The sequence below is a fragment of the Pelodiscus sinensis genome, chromosome 8, assembly GCF_052426305.1.
Source record: "Pelodiscus sinensis isolate ZL-2025 chromosome 8, ASM5242630v1, whole genome shotgun sequence".
NCBI lineage: Eukaryota > Metazoa > Chordata > Testudines > Trionychidae > Pelodiscus > Pelodiscus sinensis.
Window position 1 is genome coordinate 39507034 of NC_143059.1, and position 21626 is coordinate 39528659.

At 41.0% G+C, this 21626-nt stretch overlaps 2 protein-coding genes across 5 annotated transcripts in view; one reads left to right on the plus strand and one right to left on the minus strand.

The window, feature by feature from the left end:
* RPP30 (ribonuclease P/MRP subunit p30) overlaps nucleotides 1-5220 on the plus strand; it is a 32605-nt gene extending 27385 nt beyond the window's left edge. For 3 of the 4 annotated variants that reach the window (XM_075935124.2, XM_014572711.3, XM_089780157.1), the window contains exon 11: nucleotides 4998-5220. In XM_075935124.2, the coding sequence (XP_075791239.1) occupies nucleotides 4998-5104 (107 nt within the window). In that variant the 3' untranslated portion in view covers nucleotides 5105-5220. Of the gene's footprint in view, nucleotides 1-832; nucleotides 1422-4997 lie in introns of those variants that run through there. The other variant, XM_075935123.2, reaches the window with a different exon arrangement.
* A 2946-nt stretch (nucleotides 5221-8166) lies between these two features.
* On the minus strand, nucleotides 8167-19909 carry ANKRD1 (ankyrin repeat domain 1). The gene is made up of 9 exons (XM_006121434.5): nucleotides 19654-19909; nucleotides 17322-17501; nucleotides 13693-13830; nucleotides 13479-13586; nucleotides 12287-12385; nucleotides 10349-10447; nucleotides 10109-10207; nucleotides 9822-9920; nucleotides 8167-9102 (listed from the first exon to the last, which is right to left on the minus strand). Exons 1-9 carry the CDS (start codon nucleotides 19678-19680, stop codon nucleotides 8992-8994), a joined length of 960 nt encoding a protein of 319 aa, XP_006121496.2. The 5' UTR covers nucleotides 19681-19909; the 3' UTR covers nucleotides 8167-8991.
* Between the last annotated feature and the right edge of the window lie 1717 nt (nucleotides 19910-21626).

Genomic DNA, 21626 nt, shown 5'->3' on the forward strand with positions numbered 1-21626 from the left:
GGTAGGTTAAAGGACTATGCCAAAGAGGGTAACACTCAAATCTGTGTTATACCATTGCTTTTAATTCTTCAGAGTTATGATGCCCCTAAGTCAGATTTTTTTAAAGGGCTACTTATTGTAAAGGCCTGAACTGATCCTGAGGTAAAATGTAACAATGAATTCCAATTTTTAAACATCCATTCTAAAGAATGTAAAGTAACTTAAAGAACAAGTCATTTTGTTCAAAAGTGCTGAGCATTTTCAAATGCACTGGAGAAAATGTTACATCTTCCAAAATACAACATGTGTATCCATTCACTGTGGTTGGGCTATCTGCAAGGCATTTTCACATGGTATACAAGTAAGATTTCAGGAGAGGAAAGTAAAGCCTAAACTTTCATCTAGTTGCTTTTTATAGCTTGGTGAGTTTAAAACACTGTGGCTGTGTTAAGTCTGTTCTGCTTTTGATCTTAAGGGCTTGTAAATAAAATCACATTTTGTAACCCTAACAGCTAACTGCCTTATGTAGCAATTGAGTAGTAGCGTTCTTCTAATCCAATTAACCTGCCACTACACTGATAGATTCAAAGATTAGAACCATTGTGATCACTAGTCTGACCTCCTTTATAATACAAAATAATTCCTATACAAAAAGTCCAGTATTGATCTGAAAATTGTCAGTGATGGAGAATCCACCATGATCTTTGGTAATTCTTTCTAGTGGTTGGTTAATCTGTGTTAAACATTTATGCCATATTTCCAATCTTAATCTGTCTAGCTTCATCTTCAAGCTCTTAGATCATGTCATAACTTTCTTTACTAGACTGAACATTCCATTTTTTGGTACTTGCAGACTGTAATTCTGTCACTTTGTGGAGTTAAATAGATTGAACTCCCGGAGTCTGTCCGTGTAAGGCAAGTTTTCTAATCCTTTCATTATTCTAATGTCTCTTCTCTGAATGGCTCAGATTTTTCAATATCGTTCTGAAGTTCTATTCTAGCTTTTAATCAAAATAGTGTACAGCACCAAGTCAAACGCCTTACAGAAGTCTAAATATATTACAGTAATGCTATTACCTTTATCAACCAAACTTTTAATCTCTTTTAAAAAATAATTATAAAAAGCTGTGTTAGTTTGACAGGACCTATTTTGCATAAAACTATGATGATTTGCATTAATTAGATTATTATACTTTATTAATCAAGTGCCATGCCAGCCACTCTATTATCAATTATCAGTGTCAGTCTGACAAACCTGCAGTTATCCAGGTTACCCTGTTCATCCTTTTTTACATACTGGGACAACATTAGCTTTCTTCCAGTCTTCTCCAGTGTTCCATTACTATTGAACATCAACAATAAGAGGCTAGTGAGCTCCTCAGCCAGCTCTTCTAAAATTTTGGATACAAGTTATCTGGGTTACTGATTTAAAAAGGGCTAACTTTAGTAACTGCTGTTTAATTTCCTCCTGAGATGCTAGAGGAATGGAACATGTGCTAATGTCAACATATAGTAGTATCATTTGTTTATTTTCCAAAATACAGGACAGAAATATTAATTTAATACTTCACTATTATTGATAATTCTCTCTCTTCTGTCTATGGATATTAAAATGGTTAACTGGTTAAATGCCACTGTTTTAACCTATCAACCATTTAATTTAGGGCCTGCTTCCTGGTCCTGCCAGCCCTTCTACAGCTGGGCCAGTTCTGATGCAGTGTGACCTCCAGAATTCACTAGCAAGGGCTGATTAACCAGTTAACCAGTAAGCATACTGGAAAGCCTCATGCTTATTAGCGTGCTTACCAGTTAATTTTTTAATATCTCTACTTATGTCTACCAATGGACCAATACCATTGTCAGGATTCTTTTTGTTCCTAATATACTTCAATTCCGTATTGTCCTTAATTCTTCCAGACGTAGCTCTTTCCTTGTGTCCCTTTGCTCCCTTATCAATCTTTTACAATTTCTAACTTCTGTATATTCATTACTGTCAACTTCCCTGGTTTTTTTATTTATGTACAATAAAATTCCAGTTGTCCGGCATCCAGTGGTCCGGCACTCCCGATAGTCCGGCACCAACTGGAACCCGGAAGTGCTCTGGCCAGCTGGACAATTGGAGCTGCTGCACGCCGCTTCCCCAAGTCCGCTGCTGCCGCTGCTGAAACTGACCGGTGGCGGACTTGGGCAAAAGGAGCAGAGCATCTGGGGTGCTGCCGAGTTGGTCCCGCAGCACCGCCCTTTACCGCCCTGCTCGGCGCCCAGCAGCACCTCAGCTGCCCTGCTCTGTGCTGCTTCTGCTGCTGAAAATGACGAGCGGCGGGCTTGGGGAAGTCGCGGGTAGAGCAGCTGGGATGCTTCCAGGTTGGTCCTGCAGTGCCGCTCAGGTGAGGGGCAGCGCTGCGGGACCAACACAGCAGCACCCCAGCTGCTCTGCCCCACCGCTTCCCCAAGTCGCTGCTGCTGCTTGCAGCCCCAGCTGGCCTGTTGCCGGCTGCTGCATGGCAGAGAGTTTGCCCCACATTGCGCCGTTCCCCGCCGCCCCAAGACCCCTCATAGCCCCCCTTCCATAGTATCTCCTGATACTCCGGCATATCCGATAATCCAGCACCCCCTGGGTCCCAAAGGTGCTGGATTATCGGAAGTTTACTGTAATAGCATGTTGTTGGGTTTTTTTTTAATTGTTTCCATTTTCTCTGTAAACCATTTTTAAACAATGTGGCCACCTTCCTTGACTGTGTTTCTTTGGGCAGTTAGTAAAATTAACAGAATTAGTATAGGGTTTATTTATGGTGCTACTGTTGTAACTGAGTGCTAATTGATTAATGCAAAGTCACACTGCTGCTACTTAAAACTATTTACAAGTCTGAGTAGAACTTTTTTTACATCTACGGTATTAAGCTGAAACAAATCCACTTGATTTTTTTTTTGACCAGTTGTCCAATTTATAAGGTAATTTTAAGTAGGTTTAGCAGTTTTAGTTGCGTCTGTTCTATCAAGAAATTCTAAAGGCCTTGTTAGTCTTTCAAGATAATCTTTTTCCTTTTAAAAAAAAATTTCATTAGTATTGGGCATGTCAAATATGATGTTCCCTGGTTTTGCTGGAGCATCTCTTGAGGTGGAAGGACATGCAAATGACTATTGTGAGATTACACACCTTATCTGAGAGGAAGTGGGATGGCAAATGTTTAACAAAAGTATCCTTAATCTAAAATGTTAATTAGTTCATTGATGGTAGCTAAAGCAAAACAGAGTTTTAAACAAGTTATGATAGGCTTAGTAGTTCAACTTTGTTTTCGGACTCTTGTAAAGTCATAGTCTAATACTTCTCTAATTGATGTAGTTTCCAGGCTGGCTCTGAATTTCTGTCTTTTAATATCTGTTTTAAGAAAGTACAAACCCAACTTTCTTCAAGGCACAAACCCACTTTCCTCTCTTCCTTTACAGGGACTAATCTCTATCCTCTGATATCTTGTAGCCTCCGAAATCCCGTGCTTACAAGAATCTGAAAGCTATATTTGCCCTTTATCTATTCTGTGTCAAGAGTTCCTGTGTGTTCTTCATTCAGGATATCAAGAATTGGTTCTATAGAATATACAAGATACAGATAGTGTCCTGCCTAATATTGGTGACCCTTCCAGGGTTTATGTGCCTTATAACTGATTGGTGTAAGTCACTGCTTATACCTATGCAGCACACCTACAGTTAGGCTACATCTATACTGGTGGCTTCTTGCTCAAGAACTCTTTTGTGGAAAAGTTCTTGTGCAAAAACTCTTCCACAAGAGAGGGTCTACACTGCCATGTGTTTTTGGCAAGAGATGTGCTTTTACGCAAGAGCATCCATGGCAGTGTAGATGCTCTCTTGCGCAAGAAAGCTCTGATGGCCATTTTAACCATAGGGGCTTCTTGTGCAAGAAATTCATGTTGCCTGTCTACACTGGCCTATTCTGGAAGAGCTCTTGTGCAAGGAAGCTCGTGGGGAGAGGAATAACTCTTCCAGAAGAAGCTCTGTTTTACAACGCTCTACTGTAAATTTACTTCTGGAGGAACGCTCGTGCAGTGTAAACAGCCGGCAAGTTTTTGCAGAAGAACGGCTGTTCTTGCGCAAGAAGCTGCCAGTGTAGACGTAGCCTTAGGGTTTACACTGGAACAACTGCACCAATAACCAACTTTAAACCATTCCCACTTCTTGTGCGCACAAGAGGGGAATGGCATGAACAGAGGAATGGCAGCAAATTCACTTGCATGAATCAGGATAAGCAAATGAACAGGTATCCTATTCTTGGGTATTTAACTTCTGGCTTCACTTCTGTTTTGATTCTCTGTTGCCTGCGGAGTCTTCAGATGGCAAAAGTCAAAATAATTATTCCTGGAGAAGAGTAGCTGGGTGCCAGAGGGACGGGGGGGAGGGAGGCGGCGGAGAAGGGAAGACAGGGAATGAATGTAAGTAGAATGCAATTCGTAATGTTGGAAATATACAGGAATCTGTCATCCAAAAATCTAAGCATTTGGGAGTTTCCTCAGGAAAGGAATCCAGAAGCCCCTGCAAATCTGGATGAAGTGACCTTGTTAGCACTTGGTTACCCATTTCTGTGGGATAAAACAGAAGACTGAAATAAGTAATCTTTTGAATATGAACCAGTTTTCTCAGGTTTCTTTGATGTCTTTTTAAATGTGCTTGAGCACACTCATTTTACTGCTTTATAGTTGTGTGAAATGCACAGGCCACTACCTTAGAGAGCAAAAGTGATGCAATGCCACATGAAAACAGGGAATTTGGGATTGGAAGCATGAAGCAATCTTGGATTATCTCCCTTATGATCTAGACAAGAGAACACAAATTGGACATATTTGCATCCATTGCTTTGTTGCAGCATTATGTCTGTGCAGGAGATGAAGAAGTAAAGTGTTAGGCAGATGTGCAGAGACAGACTGAAATGAGCAGTTAAAATATTAGTATTACTTTTACTTGAACTGTTTTAAACTTTGATTTTTTTGTCCATTTTTGAATTCCAGAAACCAGAAAGACTGCCTTTGGGGTGGTATACACCAAGAAAAAACCCCGAGCTGCAGAGGAGGAAGGAGTTCTCCCAGTTTGCAAGAAAGCCAAAACTGAAGTATGAGGCTCAAACCCAACTTCTCAGCTTCCACAAAGTCCTTTCGTTCCATGCCACCCATCCAGCAATTCCTTGTTTCACTATTTTAATTTTTCTTTTAATTAAAGAAACTTCTAAGTTCATGCGAGAATAAGGATGTTGAAATCCATAACAAATCATTATGATATGGTGAAATTCCTGCTAATGGCAAAAGAATAATGTATGATGGCTTTGCCATTGTTGTTAGGCAGTATCCATAATCTTCTAACTGGCATAAGAAAAATAATTGCATGGTGCAAAATAGCATTGCCTATTTTTATTTCATTATGATTGCCTGCTGAAATGGAGATTGTGGCATCTTTGAATTGCAAGGAAATCCCCTCTCAGTTATTTATATTGCAGTAGCTCCTACTCCCTTCAGTCTGTTATGTTAGACAGGATACAAAGATATAATTAAAAGACCGTCCTTACCCAGAAGAGTTTAAAATCAAAATATAATATGAGAGACAAAAGCTAGTTACAGTAGAACCTAAGTATCACTAATATGTGTGAGATCAGTGTGACAAGCAGTGGTCACAGCATGCCAGCTGTCTAACCCTAGGTCTAAGTAATCTTAGACAAATGAAACTTGCATTAGGGTTTATGTTCTCCAGCAAGAGCATCTATTCTGTTACCACTTTCTTTCCCCCTCCCCACTTTCTACCTCAATGCATATAATCCAGCTGCCTACAAATTATAATCAACTCCCTCCTGCAAAATGCTAAGTGCTCTTCAAAGCCTTGATTAATGCTTTTCTTTTGATGATGAGCTAATATGAAAGAGGGATAAGAGACAGGGATATGATAGCTGTATCATAAACTATAACAATTTCAGCCCCAAGGCCACCTCTGGAAGTAAGCTGAGGATGCTAATTACAAGGCAAATCTCAACAGCTGGACTTGGCCCCATATGGAGTTTTGCTTTAGAATACATGAACCCTTTTAGAAATGGAGTGCATTAGTCACAAGGAGCTTCTACTTTGATACGGGTCCAGTGCAATTTATGCCTTTGGTGCCATTGACTTCCTTGAACTTTGTTCCTGATCTGCATCTTGTTGTTTTTCAGTCATTGGGTATCATTACATTAATTTGTCCTGTCGAGATTCATAAACAAGGTCCTGACATTCTGGCTGAAACAAAGGGAAGATTAAATCCAGCTGACTTCTAAATACAGGAGTGGCACTGTTTTCTCTTGCCATGGCCAGAAATGGACTTACTTTGAGTGAGAGAAATTGCTTGCTGAGTGATGCATAGAGAGAGACTTGTGAACATGGAGCAAGCAGCATGGTGATCTTGCTTGCTATTTGTTTAACATCAGTTTGAAGTTGAAGATAACCTTGCTAACTGTTTTATCTCCCTCCTTCCCAAGCACTGACAAAATAGTAAGAGACACAACATTTAATTCTTTAAATAATTTGTTTCTCACTCGCCTCTGATGCGTGGACAATATAAATATTTAAGTAGAAATGCAGACAAAAGAAAAGTCCACAGCCTGTTGCATGTCCTATTTCTAGCAAGTTCTGTTCCTAGCTCTCATAAACACTGAGCTGGTCTGTTACACAGAAGAGAGGTGAAGCTGCAGTACGGGGGTGGTGGGTAGTGACAGGGATCTACTACAATTCAACAAAAAGCACCCCATTATTAATTCCCAGCATTTACAGAGATTCTTGCGCTTGCATTTAGTGAGCTGGATTAATTAGGAGATGCTTTGGAAAACACTTGTCTGGGACGAGGATGATTTGTTTCATCCATCATGATAGGTGGCTGCTAAAGAATTCTGTAGGTTCTGCTGCTTTATGGATGGATCACATCTATGCTTTTATTATTACGTTTGGTTATAAGCACATTTTTGTAATAAAATATTCATACACTCTGCCAAAGTCTAAATATAATTAAATGTTTTGAATGACTGTCTGTACCTCCTCGTGCAGTGGTGTATCACCAGGACTTGATATGAGGTTTCCTTCTAATGTTTGTTAGCTAAAGTCTGACTCAACTGTGGAGGGTAGGAGACTGTGAAGCAGTGGTAGGGTAGCTCTCTTATTTGAAAGGTTGTGACACTGACGTGGTTTTTATTAAATGCAATGTAAGCCCACAATAACATTAAAAGAGCCAGGACTCCTACCTGGTACATCCAGGGATTAGAGTAAGGGAGACCAGGGTAAAATACAGCTTCCACTAAAAGCTGGAGAGTAGGGCTGTCCCCAGTAATTCTGGTGCCCCACACAGCCCACCACCAGCACTGCCCCCTGCTGTAGGGAAGCAGGAGGTTGCCAGCTTTACCAGACCAGCTGGACTGGATGCCATTTGCATCCGAGGGATGATAGGGGAGCGGAGGCAGACTAAATTGGCTCCTCTCCCCCCCTACCCCAGCATGGGGCCCGGGAGCAACTTCCCCCCTTATGCCACTGCAGCCTGCACTCCCACCACTTACTGATTGCTGCCTGTTTAGAGCAGCAGCTGGGTGCAGCCTGCAGGGACCCAGCTGGGGCTGGCAATTGGAGGGAGGAAGGTTGGTTGGGGGCTGCTGGAGCCCTGGCATTGAACTCATGGAGGGGGGGCAGCTAGGAGATGAAGCCGTCTCTGCCTGTGGCTGTTTAACATCCCGTCTCTAGTACACTGCCCCACATTTAGTGGTGCCCTATGCAGCAGTCTGTGCCTAAGGATGGCCCTGGCAAAGGGAGAGCTGCTCTTCCTCTCCCAGCATGGGCGAGTGCAAGTACAGTTCCCTCTTCCTAGGCTATTGCTGTTCAAACTTCCCATCCTGTTTGGCTTTGCTTTAGCTACTGCTTAGCAGAGGAGCTGGTGCCTGCTCAAACTGATCAAAACAGAATTTTTACATCTAGTATAGACCACTCTGCCTAACATTTTTTAAATACAGAAATGAAATTAAAAAGGCATTTAATAATGGAGAGACATCCTGCTTCCGCGCAGGTAGCTCCAGGTAGACAAGTAGCTTTATGAAGAAACCACATCTCATCATTTAGCTAAGAGAGGCAAAGAAGCAGATTGTCTGGTAGTTTCCTGTTGCTTCAGCCACACACCTTCTTGATCTGGCAGAATACACGCAGATCAAAAGAGCAACACCGTTTATTAAATTTTAAATAAGATCAATACAAAATGTACATAAAAAACAGTGCACATGTACAAATATACATCTGTCTTTCCTTAGATCACTATATACCAGCTTGCCAGAGGTGCATGTTCCTTCTCTATCATCCTCTTACCTTTAAAACATTGTTTGACCCAGCAACCAAACAATTACTTATTGTTTGACCTGGGCTTCTTTATCAACAGCTAAAACAACACAAGTCCAATTATTGAACCATTCCTTTAATTCCACTTGACATCTTAGTAAACCTTCCATTGCTTTCTACTGTCTTCCACATATCACCACTCAGTTTTACCTGCTTATTCTAATACTGAGAGTTAACAGTGACAGGTCAACAATGACATGTTAGCTAATTAGGCCTTTTGATAGACTTAGCAAGGGTACACTTGGACTGTTGACTAAGATAAGGCCAAGGAGGGTGTTAATGTTACTGATTCAGGTTGCCACAAATCGTAACTGTAGCTCTCTGTATAAAACCAAAGGTAACATGACTTCTTGTCAAAGATCAACAATAATCATTTAAATTACTAACAAAATAAATAAAGCAACTTTAAACCAATGGAATTTTAACACAAACTGCTTTAAATATCTGAATCTTTGTTCCGGAGTATTCCTAGCAGGGCAGCTACAAATACTCCAGTAAGATAAGCAGTTTTTCTTCCATAAAAGTATCATGTTCAGTGCAATTTTTCTTGAGGTTTCTTGGTGCCTTGAAACTGCTGAAGAGAAGATGACTTTTCTCTGTGCAAGTAATTTTTCTCTCTTCAGAATTTGTTTACATGGGAGTTCTTGTGGGACCTCTCTTTAAGGCTACTGAATATCTCTTTGGTGCCATTTTGCCACTGAAGAACGAGATCCATAGGGGTTTTCTCTACCTATTCAAAAGAATGAAGGGAACCGGGTTTAATTTCAGTTGATTTTTTCCCCCCAAATTGTTAATTGCAAAAAAAAAAATTAATGATGACAATAGAGGTTACTTTCCACCATGGCTTTGGAAATATTTTTCCCTGATTTTGTGTGCAGAGATAAACTAATTTGCTTTATTTTAATAACTGGTTACACACATCTCTGTATTACTCCATAATTGCTATTGATAGAATTGCCAAATACAAAATGTCAGTTTGGGGCTTCTTAAATTATTCTTAGTAACCTAACCTAAGCAGAACTTTAATTGTGATATAGCCAAAACCAGCCATCAGCTGTGGGATGACTAGCTTAGTAGGACAGATTTTGTTTTAGGGGCTAAAGGCCAGTTTCAGTTTCAGTGATGTTTAAACTACTACAAACACAGTCAGGTGCAACAGGTTGTAACAAAGAATTGCTCCAAAAGAATATAATCTCTGATTTTTTTCTTAAAATAGGTCACCTGGGTAGATTTAAGGTGGGATATAATTTTAAATCAGAGCTGTATAATTTTTTATTTTTTTTACTTTTCAAAAATGCACTGAAAGTTTTTAATGAAACAGAAAACACGTTTCTTTGTTTTATTTTATAATCTTATTAAGAGGTTAGAATAGATATCACAATGGTCCCTTCTGGCCTACAGGCCTATGAAAATGTTATGATGGGGGGAGTCTGTACTAGTCTTACTTACGCAGTTCTTTATGTGTAGATTTGCTCCATACATAATCAGGAGTCTAATCATTTTATAACGATTCAGCCTCACTGCATCATGCATTGGTGTATCTCCCTCCTAAAATAAACAAAACGAGACTGATTGCTGGCTTAGATTCTGCAGTACTTGCCCATCGTTCAAGGCTGCCCACAAAAGTACACAGTAATTTTACAATCAACTGGAATTATAAAGGCATCTGTCAGCTAGATGCTAGATTATAATTGAGAGGTAGCCTCTGTGTTAAGTATAATATGTAATTTACTTACTCTGTCTTTGGCATTGAGGTCTGCTTCACAGGCAATGAGGTGCTCAGCACATTCATACTGACCCGTCCTCACAGCTACGTGCAAAGGTGTACTGAACAGCTATTTGAAATGGGAAGAGAAAACAATCAACACAAAATAATCAAATCTGATTCAGAGCCAGTACGTGGAGAACAGCTGTCAAAATAATGGATGGAAGATCAATTTTTCACATCCTGCGTAAAAGGCCATAGAAGAACATACCTTGTCTCTGGCGTTTCTGTTTATTCCTTTGTTTAGCAGGAATTTAAGAACTTCCAGGCTTCCTCCACGACATGCCCAGTGAAGCGCAGTAGAGTCAAGCTACAACCAGAAAATAATTGAACTCAATGTCAAAAACCCACAAAATTAAACAATTGCACTAAAATATTTAAAATTAATAAATTATTTTGTTTTTAATTCAGTATGACTGAAATCAAAGTACTGCAAGTCAGTGATCATTGAGCTGTGGCTTTTAGCAGCTTTTCTTATTTGTCCCGCTGTCTATAGTCCTGCTGATTCGTCCTCCTCCACAAGCATTGCATATTGTACTTAAAGGCAGTGGGATATGTCAGTGCTGCCATATCAGAGGGTGTCTGGGCCAGATGATTATATGGGTTACTTGATGATTGTAACTAGGGTTGCCAGATGGTTGAAACAAAAATACCGAACACCGAAAGGGGGGGGGAGAACCAAAGTTGTTGAGGGGGGAAAAAAAAAGGACTCCCAAGACTTAAGCCAAAAAAAAAAATTGATCATACAACAGCATTAGAACCCCTTTAGGAGTGAGTGCAGGGATAGAAACGGGAGCAGTTGAGCACTAAGACCCACGGGAGTTATTGCTTCCCCTTGGTCTTTTGCCAGCAGCCTTGCGGAACCAGGTAAGCATGGGGTCGGGAGGCTGGGGGTGCTGGGAGCCAGGGAGGGGGGGCGCTGAGTGTTTGTAGGGTTGCCAGGTGCCCGGCATTTTCGCCTCGTGGCTGGGGAAAAAAATCAGAAAATACCGGACATCTTAGGTGTCTGGTATTTTCTGAATTTTTTTTACTAGACAGGAGGTGAAAATACCGGACTGTCCCAGTGAATACCAGCCACCTGGCAACCGAATTAACATACCTTAAACCTACACTAAAACAGTTCTAGCCCAAGCAACTTTATTTTGCTATAGATTCACTTAAAACAAGAGGGCCAAAAATTTTCAAACGTGGCTGCCTATATGGAGCCCCCCCTCTAATTTTAAACTATCCCATTCTTTCAAAGATATCCTTCATCCATGAATCCCAGTGAACCCCTTGCAAGTGATGAGTGATCAGCAATTTTAAAAATTAGGCTGCTTGTGTTTGAGTGCCTGTTATGGGTTTAGAAACCGAACTGTGGGCAACTAAAAGCATGGTGTTCAGTTTTTGATGTCTAGCGATAATTTTTTACTCTATTTTAATGCCTTTAGGCTACAAAATATAAGAAAAACAAGGTGCAGTGTAAAGAACTAATCTCTGTTCCAAGCTCTTCTGCAGAGGGGGAAGAGAGTCCCTCCTACTTCCCAGGATTCCTCCAGCCTGCCCCTTAGAATTCCTTCCTTTTCCTTCATCCCTTCTACATCTCCCACCTCCAGACGCTATTAAGTGAGGCTCCTCTCAGCCCTGCTAAGTAGCAGGAGTGGAGAGGAACAGAAGCAGCAGCAAATGTTGTTGCTACTCGACTCCAGTTTAGATCAGCATTCTAGAAGAGCAGCACCCTCCCTTCTACTCAGGGCTGAAATCCCAGCCCTGGCATTAGGGTCTGTATTGCAATGCATTCATGCACAGTGGATGAGGATGTGGCATCTCTACCATTTTCTAGAGGTGACAGGCCTGGAGTGGTGTCCTGACCTCAGGTAACATGCTACTACTCTTTGCTATGCTTCTTTGGGCTTTGCTCAGGCTCTTTGCTAAACAAGCAACACAAGATATGCTGGGCGGTCTTTTTCTCATTCTCATTCCTCCAGCAGCCATACTGGGGTGGGTGCAGAAGGAGGGGCAGGCACCCTTTCTTTATACTCCCTTCTCAATAGTGCTGTGTGCGGGATACGTTCTGACAAGCTGCTCTACTTGTGACAGGCCCAGCCATTCTGATCTCTCTTGTATGGGTCAGCAGGTTTTACAAAGAAATGTAAATGGAAGTGCATACCATATCTCGGAACTCAAGTTTGGCTCCAGCTTCCACTAGCTTTTCCACCAGCATAAGATGTCCTTCTGAGCATGCCCTGTGCAATGCAGTGCGTTGGTACTGTTGATTAAAATAGTGATAAATCAAATATACTGTGTGGCACAAAGATTTGTGCTATTTTTTTCCATCTTGTACCCTGGGATGAGAACAAACACATTTTATGCTGATTCATTTTTGAGTGTGTATGCTTTTGAGATCTTAAAGCTGCCAGATTTTAATAGCAACTTAGTAGATGAGAACTGCCTATCCAGCACATTTTAAGGGGCATGAGTAATGGCTACAATGTGGCATTCAAATTAAAAACCTGAATCTCTTGAATTCCCAAGTCCATGTTATACTATGTTGCAAATACGCTTTTAAGTAGGGTATAGTGTAAGGGATCAGATAGTCCCTTCCTATCTGAGAATGTGGCAGAGTCAGCTATCCAGATAAAGCTGTGCTTTTTAAGACCGAAATAATCCAGTTTTCATAATTGTGCAGACAGGCTTCTGAGTTGTAGCTCATTGTCATGGAATCCTGCAGCAATGAATGGCCTTTAGCCAAAGGAAATCAGGGTTTTCTGATTGCTATCATGTTTCCAATAAATATACAGACTTTCCTAGGTAAATATATACCAGGGTGGACAAATACTGGCCTGTGGGCCAGATCTGGTTTCGGAGGGTTAGCCCCTTGTGGGCTGCTGCCATTATATTTACCTGCACCTCCACAGGTATGGGCAATTGAAGCTCCTGCTGGCCATGTATTGCTGTTCCTGGCCAATGAAAGCTGTGGGAGGTGGTGTCCCAGGCCACGCGTCTTCCTGCAGCACCCATTGCACAGAACAGCTGACCGTGGCCAACAGGAGCTGCAGTTGGCCGTACCTGCAGAGGTGCAAGTAAATATAGCTGTGGGTGCCCTGCCAAGGGATAACCATGGTGGACCACTGCCATTTTATTACTCACCCTGATATATACTTAAATATATACTTTGTTCCCAAAGGTCTCTTTAAAGCAAGAAAACTTAAGTTGTAGTTTTCTATAGTTTACGCTCTTTCTTTTATGCTGCAGGAGGATAAGAAAGGTTACAAAATGTAGTGGAAATTGGAATTTTGTCTAACTACACCCTGCAATCTCTTGCTGCTGTGTTTCTGAAGTAATAAGAATACAAGTTGTACCTTATCACAAGCATCTGGGTCTCCTTTGTCTGACAGGTATTTTTCAATAACTGGTAATTTATTCTCCAGTGCAGCTTTTAAAAATGTGGGTACATCCACAGGTCCTGTCTGATAGAGACAAATGTACAGAATATAAATGTCACAGCTGTATACCATTCCAGAAAACCAATAAAGTCTTTCATAAAAGAATGTACTTTCTAAAAGCAGAACTTACAATAACTTCTGGTTCAGGTTCCTTTAAAACAGGCACTTTCACTTTTATGCATTTTTTCCGTTTTTTCAGCTGAATAATTTTTTCAAGATCTTGCAAGTTTTCAAGTTTTGGTCTTTCCTCTAGCTTTTTCTTCTTGAGCTGAATGAAGTAAGCAAATTATAAGACTTGAGTCCACAGGGAATACAAAACTCTTTTCCTTTCAGCATGGCAATGCAGTGTATACTAGTCACCTAGCTAAATTTAGTCAAGTCACTTAATTCAAATTGGAAATAAGATGCCAATGTTTAACGGTATAGGATAATTAACCACTGGAATGGGTAGCTAAAAGATGTAGCTAATACTCCATCACTTGTAGCCTTTAAGTTAGATTGACTCTTTCTAAAAACTATGACCTTTCATTAGAGCCCAGCTTAGATACAAAATTTGTATCCATATCCAATTTGATAAGGTAAACCGCAAATATAAGATGAATAACTGCAGATTTGCAGGGCTCTAGATATAACATATTGAACTGTATCCATCCAGGATCTACAACTATCTGCAGATTTTCAGGGCTCTACATTCAATCACAATTTGTTGTGATAGGTACTGGAATCACAGAGTGACATACTACAGCATCTGTAATACAAGGTCACACAGTTTATCATAATGGTCTCTTCTGACCTTAAAAATCTATAAAACTTGTGAATTGTGATGGCTATACTGATGCTATGGCTAGCAGAAGTATCTACAAGTAATTTTTGCATCTGTGTTTCCTTGAGTCCTGTTCAACTCATCTAATTTCTTCCTTAAAAACCCATACCGCATGTCATAGTTCATAGATTTGCACAAGCTATGAAGGAAGAACTTTGTTTTTCCTCTTTATAGCATAAAATTCCACTTTCTGCATATTGAATCATTGCCCGTGGAATTTTATAGTCAACTAGAGATGCTGAGCGTATGTAACTCCTATTGAATTCAAATGCAAATGCACTGTCTCCAGAATCTTTCAGGATGTGGCTGTTTCCCCCCCTGCATTATTGTGTGGATGATGGCTTTAGCTTCAGGAAAATATGCCTTTAAATGAACCCAGGATTCCATTGACCTGTGGTTTCATTCAATATTGTTACACTGCAGTAATCTATATTACTTTCCTTAAGAAGAGGTGCCAGTAAATGTATAAGACCTAACTCAGATGTGGTGAAAAAAGGGTGTAGCTACACTGAAGTCACTATAGTTGCACCTGCTTACAAGTATTAATTTGGCCCCTAATGACTGATCTAACTAATCAAGAGCCTGGTTCACCCACTTTTACCTATAGGCTGTGTCTAGACTGGCAAGTTTTTCCGCAAAATCATCTGCTTTTGCGGAAAAACTTGCCAGCTGTCTACACTGGCCGCTTGAATTTCCACAGAAGCACTGATGATCTCATGTAAGATTGTCAGTGCTTTTGCGGAAATACTATGCTGCTCCCGTTCGGGCAAAAGTCTTTTTCCTAAAAACTTTTGCGCAAAAGGGCCAGTGTAGACAGCAGAGATTTGCTTTCCGCAAAAAAGTCCCGATCATGAAAATGGCGATCGGGGTTTTTTTGCGGAAAAGTGCGTCTAGATTGGCCATGGACGCTTTTCCGCAAAAAGTGCTTTTGCGGAAAAGTGTCCTGCCAATGTAGCTTTTCTGTTAAAAGCATTTCTGGAAAATCATGCCAGTGTAGACGTAGCCATATTGTGTAGTTCTCCTGACTTCAGTAGGACCACTCAACAGAGCACAGTGCTTGTGAGAGAGGGCTGGGAGCATGTGAGCCAGCCCTCTGATCACTTAAACATCAGCCAGCTGCCTTGAGAAGACTAACTGAGGAGGTGTAAGTAATTAGCAGATCAGGTTGGGAGGCTGGATGAGCTAATCATACCCCTTTGCTGATATACTAAGAAGGTCACAGGAAGTCAGTGCTGAGGTTACAGAAGAAGTAAGCAGGACTATCTGACCCTAGTGATCTCAAGAAAGGATGTCTCTCACAGTGCCACAAGAAAGAGCTGAAGGTAGAGATTTATTGTAGGAAATGTTGCCGCATGGGACTATGTGGGTGTTGGGGAAGTGGAATGTAAATAAATCATGCAAAGTTGCTACTCAGTTGGGGTATGGCTACACTAGCCACCCTAGTTCAAACTAGGGTGGCTAATGTAGTCATTTGAACTTGCAAATGAAGCCTGGGATTTAAATATCCCAGGCTTCATTTGCATCTTCCCGGGCGCTACCATTTTTAAATGCCTGGTAGCTCGATCTACCTGCCTGCGGCTGGCTACACGTGGCACTGGCTTGGTAGTTCGAATTAACACTCTTAATTCGAACTACCGTTACTTCTCCTGCAATGAGGAGTAACGGTAGTTCAAATTAAGTGTGTTAATTCGAACTACCTAGCCTGTGCCACGGGCAGGTAGTTCGAGCAACCGGGCATTTGAAAATAGCGGTGCCCAGAAACATGCAAATGAAGCCCGGGATGTTGAAATCCCAGGCTTCATTTGCAAGTTCAAATGACTACATTAGCCAGCCTAGTTCAAATTAGGGTGGCTAGTGTAGCCATACCCTGGAAAGCCTGAGCGATTCCTAGGGCATGCCCTGTTATAGTGCTACATGAGAAGGAAAGGTGGTAGAATCTGGCTGTAATTAGCCATACCCTGGAAAGCCTGAGCGATTCCTAGGGCATGCCCTGTTATAGTGCTACATGAGAAGGAAAGGTGGTAGAATCTGGCTGTAATTAACTAAAAATGTAAAATGGCTGGGTAAGCAGATACTTCATGTCTTCTTTTAAAGGGAATTTAACCACGTAGCTTCAAGTTCCCTTATTTTGAATGTGCTGTGCCATAAGGGTCTTATCCAAAGCCCCTTTGAATCACTGGAAAATCAATCGCTGACTTCATGGTTAATAAGCATGTCATGTTCTTGAAAGAAACCCCATTAGTAATAGGAGACTAAGGGATAAGACTTAGTTATTAATGCCTGGCTGGGGAATAGTGTGATGGTGTCTTTTGAGAAACAGGGATGGTCTAATGCAGTGGTCCTCAACCTTTTTTCATTTGTGATCCCCAGAGCTGGGGAAATTTTTGTTGGAGCCAAAAAAAAAAAAGTGCCAGAAACATTTTGTTGTTTTGGTCCTTTAACTTAATGCGCTGGTCCACTCCCTCACCCCCACCATGTGTACGTTGAGCCGGGAAAAGAAAATGCCAGCCAGCCACTGTGGACCCTCCCCCCCTCCCCCCAGGAACCGTTGGTCTAGTGGATGGGGACAATGGTTATCTTTATGAATGGGAGACTTTTTCCCATGTATGCCACTCCTAACATACTGTACAGCTGGTACCTTTTGGACAGCAAAGATTCCTAGTTCTTAAGTTAGAAATTGCAAATGAATAGACCTTCAGAAGCAGCTTTACAGTATTACTGGCATGATGCAAAGTCCATTGAAGTCCATGGGATCCTTTCCTCTGACTTCAGTGGACTTAGATGGGGCCCTCTGTCCTTCTCACTGGGCTGTGAGATGCAAAGATTTTACTGCTTAAACTATTTCAAACGCAGGAAAATCATGCAGCATTTTAGGGGCTACACCCATATATCAGCCCCACGATGAGAAAAAATGAACACAAAACTAAAGAGCTTACTTCTGCCTGCAGTTTTTTCTCCTTTTCATGGGTCTCATTTGCTCGAGCCAGGGAGTGTTCAGGGAGTGTCTTAAGGTCCTCTTGTTTCTCTAATTGTACAACAGTTTCGTACTCTCCATTTTTGAAGTCATCTGGAAGGAAATCTCCAGTCTCTTTACTGTCACTCTTCTTCCCTGTCACCTGTGAAAGAAAACATGGTGCTTCAATCCCAAAATATTGAGTTTCAAGTACCCACCTAATGGGAGCACTTAGTAACTGGTAGCCAGATGCAGTGTTTAAAAAAAGATAAAATTTGACATGTAAGGGGTGTGTGTGTGTGTGTGTGAGAGAGAGAGAGAGAGAGAGAGAGAGAGACACACACACAGGGACCAATGCTTACTCATGCTCTGCAACAGGGTTAACTTTATGACAATGGTTGCTGCAACTTCATGAAAGGTCTGATCCAACACTGTTGAAGTCAATGGAGAAATTGCTGTCAATGGATATTGGAGTAGGTCCTGTAGCAGCCAGTGTGAATTATACATTTCTGAGTCTCCATTCTGATTGGCTGGGTCTTTGGTTGCTGCTATAACCAAAGTGTCTGACTACAAAGCCAGCCTCTCTTTGTCTGTTTTCCCATTAATTTCTATCCTGTGTAACATTAGAAAGTCATAGAAGGTACAGGTGGAATGACCAATTAAAGCCACCTACACCACTTCTTGTCCGTGCAAAATCAGTACTTATTACTTACAAGCATAAGTAATGTGTAATCAGTGTGCAGACATAGCTAAAGATTCACACTTAGTCTTTGTGAGCTTGTGGTCTTAATTCAGACATGTACAAAAGAGTTAAAACAGGTGTGATATATAGGATGAGATCCTCTATTCAGCCACTGAAGTCAATGATAAAGTTCCCATTGATTGCAATATTGTGGGTAATAACGGCAGGTAGCCTATACACAGCAGGTGGTGTTCCTATGCCACAACAAAAATAAGAACAGTCTTTTTGAAAGTTTCCTATGATTGCTGAAACGCCTTCAAAATGTGTGTGTTGGGATTTATTTCACTAACATGAACTGGAATGGTTTTGCAATCAAACACTGTCACACAATTTTGTTTGGAGAATTTAGCAGTGCAAAAATTAGAGGGACCTTGCCACAGAATTTAATGCCAGCTATGCGGTACAGCAGTTCTGTCTTAAAGTAGTCCTCTGGGAGGAAAAGGAGTTTCCTAATAACATCCCAATGTTCCTCTAGGTTTGACCACTAAACTGAGCAAACATGACAAATGACGTTTTTATATTAGGCTGCATACTACAGAGTCAATATTCAAGCTGATTCTGTTTTGGCCGTTTTCTTTCAAAAACCTACTTAAACCATGAAAAACAGTTTTATAGGCATTTTTGTGAGCACTTTTACTTTATATTAAAAATGCAAAGGAAACAGTCTTGAAGTGGGCTGTGCCCACGAAAGCTCATGATACCATCTACATGCTTTGTTAGTCTTTGAAGTGCTACCAGATGATTTATTTGTTTTAAGTTTATCCTGTACAGACTAACTCAGCTGCCCCCTGAAGTCTTGCTTATGTAATCTAGACTAGTGACTCTCAACCTTTCCAGATTATAGTACCCCATGCATGAGTCTGATTTGTTGTGCCTACCCCAAGTTTCGTCTCCCTAAACTACTTGCTTACAAAATCAGATCTAATATACATATCACAGCACTCACTGAAAAATTGCTTCCTTTTTTACCATACAATTATAAAATAATTGGAATACACTATTGTACTTACTTTTCAATGTATAGTATATAAATCAGTATAAACAAATCATTGTATGAAATGTTAGTTTGTACTGACTTTGCTAGTGCTTTTTGTGTAGACTGTTGTAGAACCCTAGGCAAATACTTAGATGAGTTGATGTACCACTTGGAAGACTTTTGCCTACCCCCAGTGGTACATGTATCCCTGGTTGAGAACCACTGATCTAGACTTCCTTCTGCTCTTACTGAGTCTACACTTTTTTAAAATAATGATTTGCAGTTCCATACAAATACAGCAACTAGGCAAAATGTATACAACAAATGCCAAGCTACACCATTCCTTCTGGTGAGTCATCTTCCAATACAAAACCCAGTTGTTCACCATGTAATGTTATAAAGTAAACACAAACCTCAAGGAAAAACTAAAACAAGCTCCTTCCCACCTAATGTGGCATAATAAATATTATGTACCTAGAATATCACAGTGGTAGTTGTCCTTTTTAAATACCTGTAATAAGAAGACACTCACTGATTAGTGACCATGAAAATCCTGAGATTACAATAATAATGAGTGGAAAAATAGCTTATACCTACCAGCTCCTCTACTTTCAGCATCATCATGTTTTGCTGATTTGGTTGTAAGTTGTACTCCTTTATGATTGAAATCCCCTAGTGCTCAAGTCAGCTCTGCTGAGACTCACCAAGACTGCTTAGCTTATATATCTTTGGGAGACTGAGTGAGATAATCTTCCAACCTGGGAATCCAAGTACATCTCTAACCCTGCCAGCTCAGAGGTAGATGCATTCTCATTCCACATGTGTTAACTAGCCAGACCTAGTGTCGGGGTCAGGATAGGGTGGGGATGTTCTGAGGGAGAGGGTTAGGCTTACAGTCTAACCACACCGACTGTGTGTCTCATTTTGCACTGTGAGCTCATCATTCCATTGGCAATGACTAAATCGCTCAGCAATGCTAATCATTCTGTCTATCCAGTGCCCACTAGGACAGCTGTCTGTTGATATTGCTTTTCCCCCAACCCCCTGACTTTCAGACTTCTAGGAGGCATTGGAAAGGGTAAGTGATCCATGGGCAGCACTTGTAGTAACAGTTTTCTGATTAGTGGACTGACAGACCCTTAAATCTTGAGAAGCCATTTTTTATTATGCTTTATTCCTGGTCTGTAAACAGTCTTTTAGAAGAAAAGATTCATGATGACACCCTTCTATATTTGTTGGAAGGAATTCTCTAAAGGGATTACTAAGCCAGAATGATGTCTCTGGTGCTAAAAAGGCCTATGACATGTTAAGTGTAAGATGTCAAAAACAGACAGGCCTGCATTTTCCCTGGAAGTTGTCACTGATTATAAAGAGAATAATAACTTATGACCTGTTACTGTAAAACAAGTAAAATAGCTGCTTTTGAAAGCAATATTCTCCTTTAGAATCTCAGGGAATATGGATGCAAAAATGACCCACTTTGCGAGTGGACTTGGCTGATATGTATTAAATGGGGAGCGAGTTATGGGCATAAGCAACTTTTCAGATAATTACAATATAGTGGACATGCTTCTCAGCATTGACCAAAGTGGGTTTATACTAATTAACACCTGCAGGGAATCTGGCCCTGTGTCTTTGATCTATTAACCTTCACATTTCAAATACAAGGAGAAATCTGATTTGGCACTTCCAAATGCCTACATCCTCAGTTCCGCAAAGCCCATGCTTACCTTTAAGAATGTAAGTCACAAGCTGGATAAGTCAGGTGCTTAACGCTGAGAATGGACTTCAGGGCTTTGCTGGATCAGGGACTAGTGACTGGGCTGTTGAGTAAAACTGTGTTTGTAATGCTGACCTTTCAAGATCCCTGTCCTCCCCTGATCTACCCACCAGTAATTTTGAGTATTTCTAAACATGTCTGCTAGTCCCCAACATTCCTACCCTCTGCCCTCCCTTTCCCTGAAATGAATCTGTACATAAAGTGGTTTCTTCACTACTCAAACAATGTGAAACATGGGAGGGTGAGCCCCAGAACTAAAATAGTGTTTGGATAGCTAGAGAGCCTTTCTGCATCTCCCCTCCCAAACTCTAATGCTTCCTAGTTCATCATCCAAAACAGTTGTGTTGTATGTTGAACTTTGAAAGCCGGTTAAAAGGCATCGATGTTCCTCCTGTACATGATCTAGAAAAGCAGCTGATTCTGGCTTGGCTTGGCCTTGTTTGTAAATTAACCATAAAAGGGGCTCTCAAACCCTTTCACAGATCTGGTGTACACTTTAACATTTAGATTGACATAGCTATGTCACTTGGGGACATGAAAAACAAAACCTGAGGACTGAAGCTATGCTAGTGTAACCCCTGGGTCTGGTTAAACCCTGATATAAGCAGGATGTAGCTGCAGCTAGGTTTATTGGGAGGAAAATGCTTCCATCAACATAGCCACCTCCTATATCAACAGGAAAAACCTGCCATGTAGGCAGAGTGTGCACTACAATACTAAAGCAGCATAGCTACAGTGCCCTACTGTGTCACTGCCACACCATATAGTCTAGATGTGGTCATAGTATGGT